At 39.7% G+C, this 16,610-nt stretch overlaps 2 protein-coding genes across 3 annotated transcripts in view; one reads left to right on the top strand and one right to left on the bottom strand.

Annotated features, from left to right (window-relative positions):
• The window catches only part of LOC134656113 (serine/threonine-protein kinase D1), a 136,637-nt gene that overhangs the window by 56,243 nt on the left and 63,784 nt on the right, over positions 1-16,610 (top strand). The gene's annotated exons all lie outside the window — the stretch shown is intronic.
• Positions 899-8,610, bottom strand: LOC134655880 (juvenile hormone esterase-like). Of its 2 annotated transcripts, none has more exons than XM_063511377.1 (7): positions 8,553-8,610; positions 4,573-4,715; positions 4,144-4,454; positions 3,787-3,999; positions 2,898-3,692; positions 2,591-2,682; positions 899-1,042 (listed from the first exon to the last, which is right to left on the bottom strand). In XM_063511377.1, exons 1-7 carry the CDS (start codon positions 8,599-8,601, stop codon positions 1,032-1,034), a joined length of 1,614 nt encoding a protein of 537 aa, XP_063367447.1. In that variant the 5' UTR covers positions 8,602-8,610; the 3' UTR covers positions 899-1,031. The 2 variants fall into 2 exon arrangements, with proteins under 2 accessions (XP_063367447.1, XP_063367446.1); XM_063511376.1 differs by having other exon boundaries at positions 8,547-8,609.

Here is a 16,610-nt window from a genome sequence, read left to right as displayed (position 1 = left end):
AATTTTTTTATATTCAGATATTGGTATGGAAACCGGATCAACTATGTTCGGTGGGCTGGTACGCTATCTGAATCGTATGGCTTGGAATGTGGTGTGAGGCAGGGGGGATTAGTCCAATATATAATCTTCGGGGTCGGTGCTATTTTACCATCTGCAGTGCCACCCATTCATATAAACTCGGTGGACCTCGAAAGAGTGTTCAAATATAAATACTTAGGGCATGTACTCACCGCCGACCACAAGGACAATGATGACATTGAACGTAGGGGCCTTGTCGATAAGAGCTAACATGATTGCCCGCAGATTTGCACGGTGCTCTAATGTAAGTAAAATAACATTATGCAGGGCTTTTTGTACCACTTTTTACACGTGCAGCCTGTGGAGCTAATTTACAAAAGCGTCGTACAAGGCCCTAGGTTCAATATCATAATGCGTTCGGTGCTGGTGGGGCTGCCGCGCTTTTGCAGTGCGTCACAGATGTTCGCTGAGGCGCGCGTAACCTGTTTTAAAGCTGCAATGCGCCTGCGAGCCGCATCGCTAGTACTGCGTGTGTGCGCCAGCCCCAACACACCATCCTATCTACGATTGCGGATAGAATTGACTGTCCGTACATAATGCACTGTTGTGGACTTCACAAGCCCAGTGACGGTGTACTATTGTAAATTTAGTTAAGATATTGATTGACACTATCATAGTTTTTTAAGTTATTGATTGTACATAACTAATATATTATGAGCCACGAGCTTGAAATAAACGTTATTTACTTTAATTTCACACATTCACAGACAGTTCACCACGTAACACAATTCTTATACTGAGTAATTCTCATTAAAGAATCGCAAATAGTTTATCACCGGCACGGGTGTTTGTTGGTCTAGTCCAGCTGGTCTCGTAAATGCTGTCGAAGAACTTGGTCATCCTCTGGTATCTCGGCCACTGGTCGGCCTCCTCGTAGTTGACTATGTTCTTGTACGGAGCGTACTTGTCCGTCCCTTCCGACGCCGACACGGGCCGCCAATCGTTCACGTTCGTCATTGGTTTACTGGAAATAAATAAGTTACATTTGCTAAATTGTTAAAGATCTGGTATTAAAAAGCAAATACAATTACATATTTTCGAGTGTTACGATTTGTTTTCAATGCTTTTTACCCGACTACGGCAACGCTTAAGGAGGGTTATGATTTGGACCGGTATGTATGTGGGTATGTTTATATGTATGTATGTTCAGTTGTTCCCTCATAACTTCTAAAGTACTCATTATAATTTGACAAACGATATGTCATTCGAATCGTCTTAACTGTCCGCTGGTTATAGGCTAGGTATATGACGTTACAATAAATTGAACACGGCGCCCTCTAGCGGTCATAAAGTCACGAACCAAAAAATAAAAATAAAGTGATGATGATGTGTTGTATATCATTTGAAAAGGCTTAATTAGCACATTTCAAATATATAATTATTGTTTGCTATTGCGCCCAGCTTTGCTTGCATGCACCCGATAAAACATTGATTTATCGGGTACCTAAGTCGAACTACAAATCTGCAAGCGCTCTTGATTCCATCCGTGCGTTACCCGACTACGGCGATACACGAAGGTTTCTGCAAAAGAAATTTGTCTGGCGCTATACAGGATGTTTTTTTAATGATCTGATGCAATGTTTTACAACGTGAATATGTATATAAGTCATACTGAGCAACTTTTACTATGGGACCAACACCGAAATCGCGAAAAAAAAGTTTACCCTCCCATAGAAAATGTCAACCTCAGACCACCCAAAGTGTATGAAACAGGATTTTTTTTAATGAGATCGGGTTTGGTCCCATTTAGAGGTATGGTTAAATAGGTAGTTAAAGTTGCTCAGTATTACTTATATATTTACTTCGTAAAATCTTGCAAGACAAAAAATGGCAGTAGTCAGGCTCATCATCATCTGAAACCTACGTGACGCGCAGCACTCGGTCCAAATCATACTAAAGGAGTCGGGCGTAGCTCGACGTACGTCGCGCGGCACGCGGTCCAAAGCCGGGCGCCTTCGGCGCCCTCATACTAAAAGAGTCGGGCATAGCCCGACGCACGTCGCGCGGCACGCGGTCCAAAGCCGGGCGCTTTTGGCATCCTCATACTAAAGGAGTCGGGCGTAGCCCGACGTACGTCGCGCGGCACGCGGTCCAAGGCCGGGCGCCTTCGGCGCCCTCATACTAAAAGCGTCGGCCGTAGCCCGACGTACGTCACGCGGCATGCGGTCCAAAGCCGGACACCTTCGGCGCCCTCATCCTAAAAGATTTTGGCGTAGCCCGACGTACGTCACGCTGCACGTGGTCCAAAGCCGGGCGCTTTTGCCACTTTACCTTAAAGTTTATAATCGTGGCATACGATCACGGCTATTCTCTGAATCTCTGTAATTTTTTATAAAATTTTGTAAATTATATTACTTTGATTTTTTTTTATTTAAAAGTATATATTTTTTTAATATTTTATGTATGATAATTTCAGATGAGAATTCTATATTGTTTCATACTTTTTAGAACGCGATTTTCAGTTTTAGTTTTTGAACTTATTTTTTGCTGAACGTTTTGGCGAGTAACACACCTAATTGGTATGAGGCTGGCGTAGAATAACTTCGACATTTTCGTAAACATATGGTATTGTCTGCCTTGAACTCGACGTTCTTCGTTGGTTTACTAGAATTAAATTACGTTTAATTAACTGTGTCTAATCTAACGTACCTAACGTTAGATTAGACACAGTTAATTAAACGTTTTAATAAATTAGCCATCTCATCATCATCTACAAAAATCAATACGTTAACTTTATCATATATTTTATTTTAATGACTTATTTTTTAAAGTATTCCCTTGCTCCTCTGAGCCCTTCGTAAAAGGTCGAAAGTACTCACCCATGTCGCATGAAGTTAGTGACGAACCCCGTCATTTTCGTAATCATTTCACTGTCTGCGGCCGATGCGATCGTGTCTCCCAGCACGTGGTTGGCTCGGAACACGAAGGTGAGGTCCTCCGAATGGCCGGCGCCATCGTACGTCAAATTGAGCGCTTTCTTGTACACACTATTATCCGCATTATACGCGAACCGGTACAAGAATACAGGGGCTCCCTTGTTGGCGGCTCTCGCCTCTGCCAGTTTCAACATGGGATATATGAAGTTAACCTCTGTACAGTAGCTCAAATACGTATCCATATCCAACGATTCACTAAAGTATTCCTTGTAAATGCTCGCAATTTTACTAGGAAACTCCACTGCCGGGCGCGTGTAAATTACCCCTAAGGGCAGCACCAATGCAGGTATGATTTTAATCCTTTTAACAATGTCGATCTGTTCGAATCGTGGTCGAAATGTTTGGCATTCTGCGTTTGTGAAGCCAATTATAAAGGGGATGTCTTTGCCTCGACCTTGCGCTTGTAAAACCTCCGGGTCATTGTCCAAGATTATATTGACCCCCGGGTGTTCGGATTCTACCACGGGACAGAATGCGAGGAGACCCGTGATGTCCTGAATCTGTTTTTGAGCTTGCATGATCTGCTCTAGTGGAAGAACAATAAGCTTTTGGTGCACCTCTTCAGGATCAATACTGATGATGCCAAGAAAACCGAGGAATAATGCCGATACCGTTTTCGCGTAAGCTGGCGATGTCGTGTAAAAGTTTCTTGATCCTGCACCACTCATCGAAATGGCTCTGCAATAAAGGGGTGTCATTTAGAATCATCTAGTCTAGTGCATTCTTGTCGATTTTCTGTATCCTTTTACGTCAATTAATATTTGAGCTTTACCTCTTGAAGAGTCCCTTTGTTGCTTGAGACAGTGAGAGCAGATGGACGGCGGCAGCGCCGGCGCTCTGTCCGGCCAGCGTCACGTCGTGGGGGTTGCCACCGAAGGCCTCGGCGTTGCGCTGCACCCATTGCAGCAGCGTCACCATGTCCCGGAGACCAGCGTTGCCGGGCACACTCGTCGAGTTTAGGGACAGGAAACCGAAAGCTCCAATCCTGCAAATTAAATAATTTTATTAGGTCTCTAATAGTCACGCTTCCGATGATCCAAAGCATGTATAGAAGAAACCTTTCCCGCGTTTCAGGGTTGAATTACTTTATCAGTTATCTATACGTCGTCCTCTTGTTGGAAACCCTCACCTGTAATTGAAGGTGATGACGACAACATTCTCTTTGACGAGGTACTGCGGGCCGTGTGCGTCCGGATCTCCGGAGCCGAAGCCGAAGCCTCCGCCATGCACATACACCAGCACCGGCAGCAGCGGACGACTCTCGCCGCGCGCTCTCGACGGCAGAGACTTCAGAGGGACGTAGATGTTGGCGTGGATGCACTCCTCACTCTGACCGCGGGGATTCATGATTGGCCCATAGAAAAGGTCGTGCTGGGGACAAATTGGCCCCACTTCGGTCGCGGGCCGGCATTCTGTCCATGGATCCGGACGCTGCAGTTCCTTAAATTTTATAATAAATCGTGAAAAAAAAAAGAATTCAGTTGACTTTGTAAAAAATAGTCGTACAAAAAAATTTTTCTTTATAGAGCGCTTATTTCCAAGGATAAAGCTTAGGTACCTGAAAGCGGAGTTGACCGAGAGGCTGCTTGGCGTAAGGTACGGCAAGGAAGTAGGCGTAGTCGCCATGGGGTTCGTAGCCGCCGCACACCCTCCCCGACTCTGTGTCGGCCCACACGGACTCCTGCGCGGAAGCGCTCCATGCTGGAATGGAAATCATGATGACATTTAAAGATATTATATCTTTTAAGAACTACTTACACACACAGATACAGATCCAGACACAGATACAGATGTTGGATACAGTTATTAGTTCCTTAATAATGCTCCAGCCTCTTACCTTTTTTTCACAATTGCAATACTATTTTTGTTCAATCAATATCGTTATCAAGACTATAATTTTTAGATACACGGCATTTACAGTCAGCAGCAAAAGTTGCTAAGCGGGCCAAGTGTTCAAAATGATCTTGACGCGACTTTATTGTTAAGAGAATAAGAGCGTGCCAAGGTAATTTTGAACACCTCGCCCGCTTAGCATTTTCTGCTGCTGACTGTATTAGTGTCCTAGTTTAAACACTCTTTGTAGTCAGCCTTTTCACGAGTTTCATTGATGTTAACTTCTCCTTACACTGCACTAAGTATGCAATTGGCCTGCAATTTAGGTCAAGATGAAATAAATGAATGCACTCGCATGGTACGTATGACCGTGCAGATTTATTTAGGTCGCACATTACTCAGCTGGCCGGTTCCCTGCGGCCCTGCAGCTGACACATGCCCTCAATCGACTGATTTGCGCTCATATGATCATCTCAGCAGGAAATCAAAGCGCGCGAGCACGGTTTTTACATAACAATAATGCGTCAGAATATTTCGGAAAGGATGCGATGAACAACAAGAGTACACATGCAGATACAGTTATTAGAAAACAAACCGACCGAGCATGAAATTCACACATATCATATTTTAAATAATCGCTAGGTTATATAAACGTAGGGCGTAATACATATTTCACTATAAAATAGTTAATACATATTATCTCAACCTCAAAAAAAGAAGAAGCGAATTGAGTTATTATTTTATTTGATTTTTACACTTTTAATAAAAATATATTTTTACAAGCAAACCTTTGAGTGTTCACTAGTTTATAGAACTAGCATCGATAATGGAGTTTATCGATATAGGAAGTTCCTCTACCTGTCTAGAAAATTTGCCCCACGGATTCCTATGTCTGATTATTGACGAGTCATATCAGATTGTATCCTTGAGATTGATATCATATTAACATAATATTTTTAAAATCTATATAATCCGTCATACAATACACGTGCCTGGACAAGGGCGGGTCGGCGTGGGCCGATGTTATTCTTACGAGACGCTACTTATCTATGGCTGGTTTTAGTGTCACGCGGACCGTCCATGCGGATCGCTTCGCACCGGACCAATATGTACTAAGTTTAGGGAGCGTTTTAGAATGGTTGTTTTGTTTGTTTGTTTACCTCGCTGTTATCCGATGTTATGACCGTAATGTGGTAACTAAACTAAGTTGAGGCCGAGTTTTGTATCAAATAGTTATTACAGAAGTCCTAGGCTGCATTAAATATAAAGATTGTCAGAAACGTTAAAAAAAGTATTGTGTGGCGAAATATAGGTAACACCCCTTAGATAAAGAACATGTTTCAAATTCCTACTTTAACGCTTTTAATAGATATGTACAGTCAGCAGCAATAGTTGCTAAGCGAGCCAGGTGGTCAAAATTATCTTGATGCGACTTTATTGTTAAGAGAATAAGAGCGCGTCAAGGTAATTTTGAACACCTCGCCCGCTTAGCAAGTTCGGACGGTATTGGCCTGTCAGTTGTTCGGAACTGTCAAAATTTTGTTCTAACTGACATTCCGATACCGGCTGGCGGACTGTTAATCAGTGGGCCCCTTTGCCCCCGGAGTTACACACGATATTTTTGTGTGCCTCCTACCTCCGTGAATTATTTTCTTTTTAGGGTTCCGTACCCAAAGGGTAAAAACGGGACCCTATTACTAAGGGTCTCCCCAGATATATCGACGCGCATTCAGCAAAAGCCGATAGGAAAAAGCTTTATGTCCGCGCAATAAGAGCGAAAAAGCCGTCGACGCGTCGGCAGGCGCCGGCCGATGCGAGCCGACCCGAACGACGACTTTTTCGCTCTTATTGCGCTCTTATATATATATAAAGCTTTTTCCTATCGGCTTTTGCCGAATGCGCGTCGATATATCTGGGGAGACCCTAAGACTCCGCTGTCCGTCCGTCCGTCCGTCCGTCCGTCTGTCACCAGGCTGTATCTCACGAACCGTGGTAGCTAGACAGTTGAAATTTTCACAGATGATGTATTTCTGTTGCCGCTATAACAACAAATACTAAAAACAGAATAAAATAAAGATTTAAGTGGGGCTCCCATACAACAAACAAACGTGATTTTTGACCGAAGTTAAGCAACGTCGGGCGGGGTCAGTACTTGGATGGGTGACCGTTTTTTTGCTTGTTTTGCTCTATTTTTTGTTGATGGTGCGGAACCCTCCGTGCGCGAGTCCGACTCGCACATGGCCGGTTTTTTTATATCAAGTGAATTAATTCTCTGGAGTTAGATTTATGATTTATCTGTATCTGTTATAATGTAATGCCATACGATTAAATATTTTTTTTATATCGGGATTTTATTATTATGTTTCGTGTTGGTACTTCAAGCTGCCGCTGATCAGGGCCCAAAGAAAGGATACCGCCTTCTGCGTTTAACACTTGATTCAGCGAGACTCACATGATGTTAGTTGAGAGTCAAAAACAAAACATGTAAATGACAAACTCATTTCTTCATTGCCAATGATAGGGTTATCGTTATCAATAACAGCATCTACAAAAAAAGGAAAGTTGACCTTATAACACGTTTGACGCACATATAGGTATGTAAACTATCTCACCAGCCTCACCACAGGCAACAAGGCCCATATTACAAATACCTTATAGACTAACATACATATGTCTACATGCCCTCTAGTAAATTTTCCGCGCGATCATTGGAAATTAACTTTCTCCGATAAGCGCTCGTGCATTCTACAATGTAGTAGCCGATACCGGCCTCTACTTTTCCTTGTTGGTATTTATAGATCGCCAAATCAAAACAATAACTTGTTTGACCGCACAACAACAAACTCGTAAACAACTGTCCTCAACACTTAGCGGAAATAATATAACCAAACCAATACGCAAATGAACTAACCAAGTAAAACCCTTTAGTATTAGGACATCAGAGTTTCAGAAAAAAAATCGAATGACATCAACACGCGTAGCGTTGTCTGTCAGCTTTCATTGCGTTTGCGCACGGTTGGTAGCACCCGCTACGCGGCTACGGCGCGCGCTACGGACGCGTGCGCATGCTTGCACCCGGTGATTATCTTTGTTTACATCTGCCCGCTTGCACTCTACTTATATTTAACTGATATCACTTATCATTGCACTTTATTGATATTATTGACTTTTGAACTTTACTTTTTTTTATTCAACCGGTTGATGTTTCGGCCTTCTAATTATTCAGAATCATGATTATACCGATTATACGAATATACTTAATGCCAATAATGTATGTTTAGTAAACGCCACTATTTCATTGAGGTACTGATCTATTCGTCTTGATTTTTAGATTATTTTTTGAAGAGTTTTGTATGAGAACAATAATTATCTATGAAAACATGTATTTATTATTATTTCATTTCATTTATTTGCATAATCAGGTACATTACAATACACAGGTGTTATTTGTAAAGTAGATGGTACATGATTATGGTGACATTATTATTTATTGTATTATTATGTATTGTTATATATCAGAACATGATTCGTTTATTTGACTATACGAGTAGGAAATTGCCATATAAAGTTTCATCTTTCAAAATCAATCACATTCGTCATATTGTCATAAATTCTCAGTTTCTTGCGGCACGATATAAGTGACAGCGGCGTCACGCTGTAAACCGTCAAACATCCCGTTGAGCCGCAACAGTAACTCACCGCAACACGCCGCCATCGCCAGCACCGCGAGCGCGCACCGCACGTGTAGCTCCATGTCGCTCGCCAACGGGCACTGAGCCGAGCGCCCACCGCCGCCCTCATATATACTCGGACCAAGCTCACTCTGCTAACACGAACACGTAACAACATTTTTAGGGTTCCCTACCTCAAAAGGGAAAAAAACGAGACCCTTAGTTCACTTTGTTGTCCGTCCGTTTACCAAGATACGGCCGTTTATGCCGCAAAAAACGTATATTGCGACACTTCCGGAAATTAACATTTATTGGGTACTTCCCGCTGACCTAGAACTATGAAATTTGGCAAGTAATATCGTCTTACACTACAAGTAACTACCTACAGGGAAAAATCTCAAAGCTATACATTGGTAAAAAATATCCCATCAAAAACATTACATGTAAAAGGGTGCAAGTCTCGCAACGCTTCTACTACAAAAAAAGTTTTGAGATGTAATGTGAAACCAAGTCGGTTACTTTAGTGAGTACCAAGGGGTGTTAAAACCGTAACAATATTAGATAATGTAACGATTTTTTTAATACATATACTTAATGACTTAACTAACTTTAATCATAATCATAATCTTTATTGTTTGTGAGAAATGGGTTACATTGCCAGTAATTACTATTTGAACAATATTTCATGGATTCACCAAGACTCTACCTTTACAGGTGTACAAACAAATATTTCCTATGTTACCTACATAACATATGATGTCAAGGATTAATACAATCATAAACCACAATCTTAAAGTCTTATTAACATGCAATAACAAAACGAAATAAAATAAAATAAAAATAAAGCGGAAGTCATACACAATCAACTCCCATTCAATCATTATTTAAAAATTCATTAATACTATAAAAACATATCTGTATTAGCCAAGCAAGGAAGCAAGCAGCACTTTAGCCCTCACAAACTTACAGGAAGTTGAAAATGGCCTGAATGGCTTCGTGAAAAGGATGGTACGGCCGTGCCTCTTTGTTTTGCTCGACTTGGCGGGGGCACTGCCGTGCCCCCAGAAGAATAAAATTAGAAATGAGGTAAACTTGTACGGAACCCTCGGTGGGCGAGTCCGACTCGCACTGACATCTCCACTTTTTGTCATTGTGAAGTTTTTTTTTAAATTACTGAAATTAGGTAGGTCCGTACCTTACTCCAGCGACGGACCGGAAGCAACATAAACTTACTCGCGCGAGTAGCGTCAACACAAGTGCGCGCTCCTCGCGCAGCCTTGACGACTCGGAAACTTACGCCTCTGAAGGCTTTTTGGTCTGTAAATAAATACCCCAGGCATTTACGTAGGTATACAATACAAGTATTCTCTACCATTGTTGGAAATCAAACATAAAATGTTTCAAAATAACACGTCATTAACTTATTTTAAGCGTTTCTTGATCCATTTGAAGGTGGTTGAGATTAACTAAGAAAAAAAAAGATCTAAGTAAGCTTATTACAACACGCTGGCCCAAGAAAATCAATGGTTTTCGGTCTACATAAGAAAACACGGTACACCGCGAAAACTAGACTAACCGCCCGATTCGAACTTTTAAGATACGTCAAATATTACGTCCAGATACGATATGGATTAGATACGTCAGTGTCAAAAGTGACTTTTCATTAAACAAAAACGTCATTTCTGACACTGGCGGTAAGTTTGACTTCAAATTTAGACTACATATAGTCAATGTTGTATGTTTTACAGATTTAATGCATAATTATTTTCAATCGTATTTTAACGGAATCGTACGAACGTGTCTTCCTAAGTCAGTCAGTCTCGGTACAAAAAGTACTGAGGTTGGCTGAAGTACCATGACAAATACGAACGTTTCCGAAAAAATACGATGGAAAACAATATGCACTATATCTGTATGCTAACTCTATCTAGCTAACCTTAAAACACCACCTTTTCTTACTAGTACCTATATCATTTGTTACATGTAAGTCACTAAAATAACTCTCAAGCCAGTTTTCTTAATTATGACTAAAGACTAATTAAATAAATACTCTCAAAACATGCATAAAAAATAACGGTAAGTGTCTACAACAATGATCAGGCACGTGTTACTGTGTGAAGACTCTTCTGTTATAACTAGACTCTGATTATGACGTAGGTACACTGCGAATAATAAGACAATGAACACATGAAACACGCTTTTTATCTCACCAACACGTAACGTGTTATACCTATCTGAGTCAATATTTTTTATTTGCGGTATCGGAAAACTATTTGCATGTTTAATTAGATTAGCGGTTCTGGTGGCTTGGGACCTTAGACTCATTATGATAATGCTTAATTGTTACTATCCACTGATAACAGTACGTAACGTAGGTAACCTGGCGATTGCATTTGCATTCATAAAACTACTACATAATATGTTAATATCTGGGAGACCGAGCTTTGCTCGGAAAAGATATAAAAACTCAAAAACGCTCGTTTTCCCAGAGATCGATTTATTGCCCCCGAAAACCCCCATATAGCAAGTTTCATCGAAATCGTTAGAACCGTTTCCGAGATCCCCGAAATATATAATATAAATACATATACATATGTATAAATAAATAAACAAGAATTGCTCGTTTAAAGGTATTAGATAAATAAATAAATAAAATGTTTTATTACCACAAGCACAGATTATATAATCCACAAGTGCCAAACAAAAACCGCTAGAGAAAAACATTATTACAAAGCATGCACAAGAATTTTGACAAGTGCCAAACAAAAATCGCTAGAGAAAAATATTATTACAAAACATGCACAAGAATTTTGTGGTATCTTAGGCAATGGGTACCAATCTCAGATGTTATGTAGCAAAGTAGCAATGAACCTTTGAAATCATTAACGCTCCCTCAAATATTTATTGTATTTATCTACACTGCACAATGCACATATCTACCATGAACCCTCTGTGATGCCCTCAAAATCTGTAAATAATGGCCAACATTAAGATAAATTGTTTTGTTAAAGCAAACTTATTTGTGAAAATGTTGTAATAATGGCTTCATTATTATATCAAAATCGATTTGGCGATGATGAAGCCAAACCAAACGATTTGTGGATGGATTAAGTCAACTCATGATAGTGGTAGGTATTGATATTTATATTTTCACCACCTATTCAAACCTTGGAGGATATAACCAAACGGAGACGCCTTGTTTGTAATTTTCTGTACACGGGGGAGGGGCACGTCAAATGTATACGTAACGTAAAAATAGCTATGTCAGATACACAATTTATTTATTTATTTATTTATTGATCAAATAAGTAACACAGCATTACAGTATATACAGTATAAAACCAAGGCACTGTGAAACTACAAAATATAAAAGAACTGATACAAAGAAAAACAATATACATAAAAATGAAATTAACTAAATATTAGATTTGGGCGACGACGTAACAGCGTGGCTCCGTAGCGTCGTCTGACTCGGCGTGGGGTTCGGCAGGTTGCCCCGGAACCGTCGCAACACCACACCCTTCGATACAATGTATGACCATTAGCCGCCGCTTTTATTGTTATCAATAAAAATTTCATTTTTCCTATTTTCGACGGAGGGGAACGCCTGTTAATGGCTACTCCGTTTGGTTATATCCTCTAAGCCTGTGTGCTAGACGGTCAGATCTCGCTCGAAGCGGTGCAATTAATATTTTCCTATTGGTAGACTGAAGAAATATTGAGCACGTTCAGGATTATATTCTAATATCTGGGAGACCGAGCTTTGCTCGGTAAACATATAAAAACTCAAAAACCAGCGTTTTCCCAAAGATAAGACCTAGCTAGATCGATTTTTCGCCCCCGAAAACCCCCATATACCAAATTTCATCGAAATCGTTAGAGCCGTTTCCGAGATCGCCGAAATATATATATAAATAAATAAACAAGAATTGCTCGTTTAAAGGTATAAGATTGTTTTTGGTTTTTTATGACCGGATATTCGGTGCGCGTAATAAGCGCTGGTGGCCTAGCGGTAAGAGCGTGCGACTTGCAATCCGGAGGTCACGGGTTCGAACCCCGGCTCGTACCAATGAGTTTTTCGGAACTTATGTACGAAATATCATTTGATATTTACCAGTCGCTTTTCGGTGAAGGAAAACATCGTGAGGAAACCGGACTAATCCCAATACAGGCCTAGTTTACCCTCTGGGTTGGAAGGTCAGATGGCAGTCGCTTTCGTAAAAACTAGTGCCCACGCCAATTACTGGGATTAGTTGCCAAGCGGACCCCAGGCTCCCATGAGCCGTGGCAAAATGCCGGGACAACGCGAGGAAGATGAAGATGATGATGACCGTATATTCGGTGTCAAGTCCAAGTAACATGCCCATACACTCGTTCTCACTCTTAGGGCTCATTTAGACGGGGCGAGAACTCACATGCGAGTTTGATTATATTGCGTCGTTTGATCGGTCGGCTGATTTGATGTAACCTCAATGGTCGCAATGTAACTAAAATAATATACGAGTTCGCGCGCCGTCTAAATGAGCCCTTATTTGACATCCTTAGGATTATGTAACCCCTATATTCATGCCACGCTCGACGGTAGCCAAATAGGTCCGCCTTCAGTTGCGTTCAAACTGTTAGAGTAGGTACTTGATCACAGTTTGTCATCGACAATGCGTCTCGCTCATACTTACAGCTAGCGAGATGCGCGCGATGAGTGATGTCATAATGAGATCAAATGTAAAGTTCATACACCGGTATAGTGACAATGACAAACATGAGCGCGTCTTACAACTTACACGTGTATCTCGTTACTACTGCAACCGCATGGGCGTGACCATTCACCTGCGGCAGTTTGATGGATAGCCTTAATATAACTGATAATATACGCGACACTGTTTAACACCGCGAGATTGAATAAGGACAACATTAATTAGATCTTACACTTGTTAAGACAATGAGATGTTATTGTACTCATAAGTATTAGTAAAGAGTAAGTCAAAATTATTTATAGGTACTCGTACTCAGTAGCGGCTGGTAGCTATGTATTATGGGTGTTCACTCACAATAGAAAACAAAAACTAAACCTACACATTCAATTAACCGTCGCAAAGTACCTAGATGTCGGTTTCCGTCCACCCGGTCATTGAACTCTCTCATAGGTTTTCGGTATTACGAATAGCTTGACGACCGATAGACGCCAACTGCAGTTCATTTTACAAATGGATATAATGTTTTTATTTAAATTTTATGGAAAGATGTGCTAAATTGTTAACACACCTGTTTCGGTCCAAACAAACTCACCGCACTGCCGTTGACCGCGCCCGCGCCAAACACAAAACATATAGTTAACACGAAAAACAAAATAAGCTAGTTACTTTTATCACATTCACACAACACAACCACGGTGTTTTTGCATATTGATCTGATTTAAAAAATATATAAGTTTTTGTTTTTGACTAACATTGCTACGAAAGTTCAAGGTCGTCCATAATTTAACTCAAGTCTATTTTGTAAACTTTTTCACATTCTCACGTTAAATTCATTAATTTTTAAACACCTGACAACAAACAAATTACGTTCTTTAACTGTTTAAACTCTTGTTTCATTATTTAGAATGAAAAAAAGCCAAAATTGCATTCCCGCACATACTTTAAAATTGGCAGAATTGGCTAAGGTCTGTTTAGAAACAACATCAGCATGGCGCGCGGGATGCGCGCGCAGATCAACCGGGCTCGGAGCGCCGCACCGATTTTGCCTCTTCCCTCATAGAAAATCTTTTGTTTCACGTGCGGAGCTATGGCGATTCTTCTCTTTCGCTCTTATTGAATTTCCTATTGATCGAATGTACTAAATCTTTTTCCATAGGAGCGCAATCCAAAGCGCTCCGCTCGCGCGTTACCTTTGATTTCTATGAAATTATAGGAGTACGCCGTGTGGGTAGTGGTGAGCTGTCTATAAACTTATAATGAATAAAGTTTATTATTTAATTGGTACTGAGTTTTTTACGATAGATCTTAAATAGTAATATATTAAATAGGTACCATAATTTCATTTTGATTATTTATGGGAGTGCACCGCACAAGCGCTCCTTAAGGCGAGCCGCGCCTGCTCGTACTTGTAAGTACCATTTCGATACTTTTCATACACTGATTGAAATATGTATTGAAACTAGGTTTGTACAAAGAGCGGCCAATTTAAGTGGTATTTATAACGGAAACAGTCTGTATACTGGGTTTGAGGAATTGTATTATCCTCTGCACCCCCGCGCATGACGAACACCCTCAGGTCGAATAATACTCGTGCGAACTGTAGTCTTATATGAAACAAAAAAAAACAATACAAACATGCAAAACTTGCGGTATTAAGGTGCGGTATTATTCTTTTGTGTTTAAAAAAAAACAACGGTTTGCACTCCGGGAGTGCCGACAGAAGTGATAACTCAATGACTAGTCCAAAATGTCTGCAGCACTATGTATATATAATTGACCCATCCTCCTTTCTATTGAAAAACTTTAGTTCCGAAATTGCTGGTCAGTGAGCTTGTTTAAAATTCGAAATTCAAATTTGTAGTTTGTAGCGTTAATTGTTTAAAATTCGATCTAAATATATTTGGTCATGATATTTTGAGTTTTATTCACCAGTACTAGAGTTCACTTTTATTAGCGATTTCATCAGATGTACCTTTATTGAATTATGTCATTGAGTTTTTCTTTATTGATTTAAATGCCATCTAAATAAGTGGACATCTAAACCTTACGGTCACGTGATCGCCTTACGCTGTCTCGAGTTTATCATTTTTTCCCCACCTCAAAAAGTGCCCAGCGCCGCTAAAGAAGTTTTCACTTCAAAAGTTTTTTTTTACGCAACTATCAGTCATATACATGTACAGTAATTATATAATAATAAGCAATGTGTTAATAGACCTTGAGTGTACCGATACGATTTAATTTTCAAATTAATAATTGTTTACATTATATAAGTCTAATTGAATGAACGCCTGCTAAATATAGCAAGTATCATAGATTTTTTGCCGCTAATGTAGGTATGATTACTACCCATAGAGGCTACAAGACCATCTGCGTTTACACGGGTCCTTGGCTGTTGTAATTATAATTTATAATATTGCTTATTATTTTCATGTCATGACTCATGGCACTGTTCTGTACTGTAGGTACAGTCGCCATCAGATATATTGGAACGGCTAAGGCGCTCACAAATGCAAATGCAAACTCTAGTATTGGCACCTTAAAGACTCGATTTCAAAATCACCTGTATGTAGGTACGATGTATTGTAATCCATGTATAGTTTTGTTTACGGACCCTAAGCTTTTTTTCGGTTCGTAAGAACAATGTAATTAATAACTCTGAATTAACTAACAATCCAAGGGTGCATTACATTTTTTATAATTACTTTTTATATATTATAGTTTGATATATCGTTATTTCGAATAACGTAATGAATGGCATACTACCGTAATAGCTAATTAACGGTACACATAATGTTATTATTGGTATAATGGTATATTTACACTTCGTCTAATATACATTGCCATAATTATTACATACTCTAAAGCATATTATTTGTTATAACAAGTGATATCGCATAATTATTTGTGTGGCATCAACTATTATGCATATATGACATAAATGGGTTAGGTTAGGTTGGAACTGCGACTCCACACAAACGAATAACTACCTAGCAAAAGGAGGTTTAGGTTAGGTTAGAACTTTGACCCTCCGTAGAATGAAATACCTAGCAAAAAAGTGGTTTAGGTTAGGTTTGAACTGCGGCCCCCGCAGAATCGAAAACCATGAAACAATTGGTTAGGTTAGGTTAGAACTGCGACCCCCCTAGAATAAAATATGTAGCAAAAGAAGTAATATGTAAATTTTTATGTTATTATTAAATGAAATATGACAAAAAAAAAAATACAATATATGTATTTACCTATACTTGATAAAATTGTATATAATATAATAAATGTCATTATAGCACATGTGTAGGCATTATATCAATGACAGTTTAGATGAAATCACAATATAACAAAGGAAATATATAATAAAAATTACATTTTAACTTATAATAATATATGCATATATATATCAA

This window comes from Cydia amplana, chromosome 17 (assembly GCF_948474715.1).
Source record: "Cydia amplana chromosome 17, ilCydAmpl1.1, whole genome shotgun sequence".
NCBI lineage: Eukaryota > Metazoa > Arthropoda > Insecta > Lepidoptera > Tortricidae > Cydia > Cydia amplana.
This window is presented reverse-complemented; position numbering and strand designations above follow the sequence as displayed.

Coding starts and splice junctions, on each gene's coding strand:
- LOC134655880 (XM_063511376.1), bottom strand. CDS start 8,601: ATGGAGCTACACGTGCGGTGCGCGCTCGCGGTGCTGGCGATGGCGGCG. Junction 3,693..3,786: donor ACAAAGGGACTCTTCAAGAG/GTAAAGCTCAAA, acceptor CCTTTATTGCAG/AGCCATTTCGATGAGTGGTG. Junction 2,683..2,897: donor ACTAACTTCATGCGACATGG/GTGAGTACTTTC, acceptor ATTTAATTCTAG/TAAACCAACGAAGAACGTCG.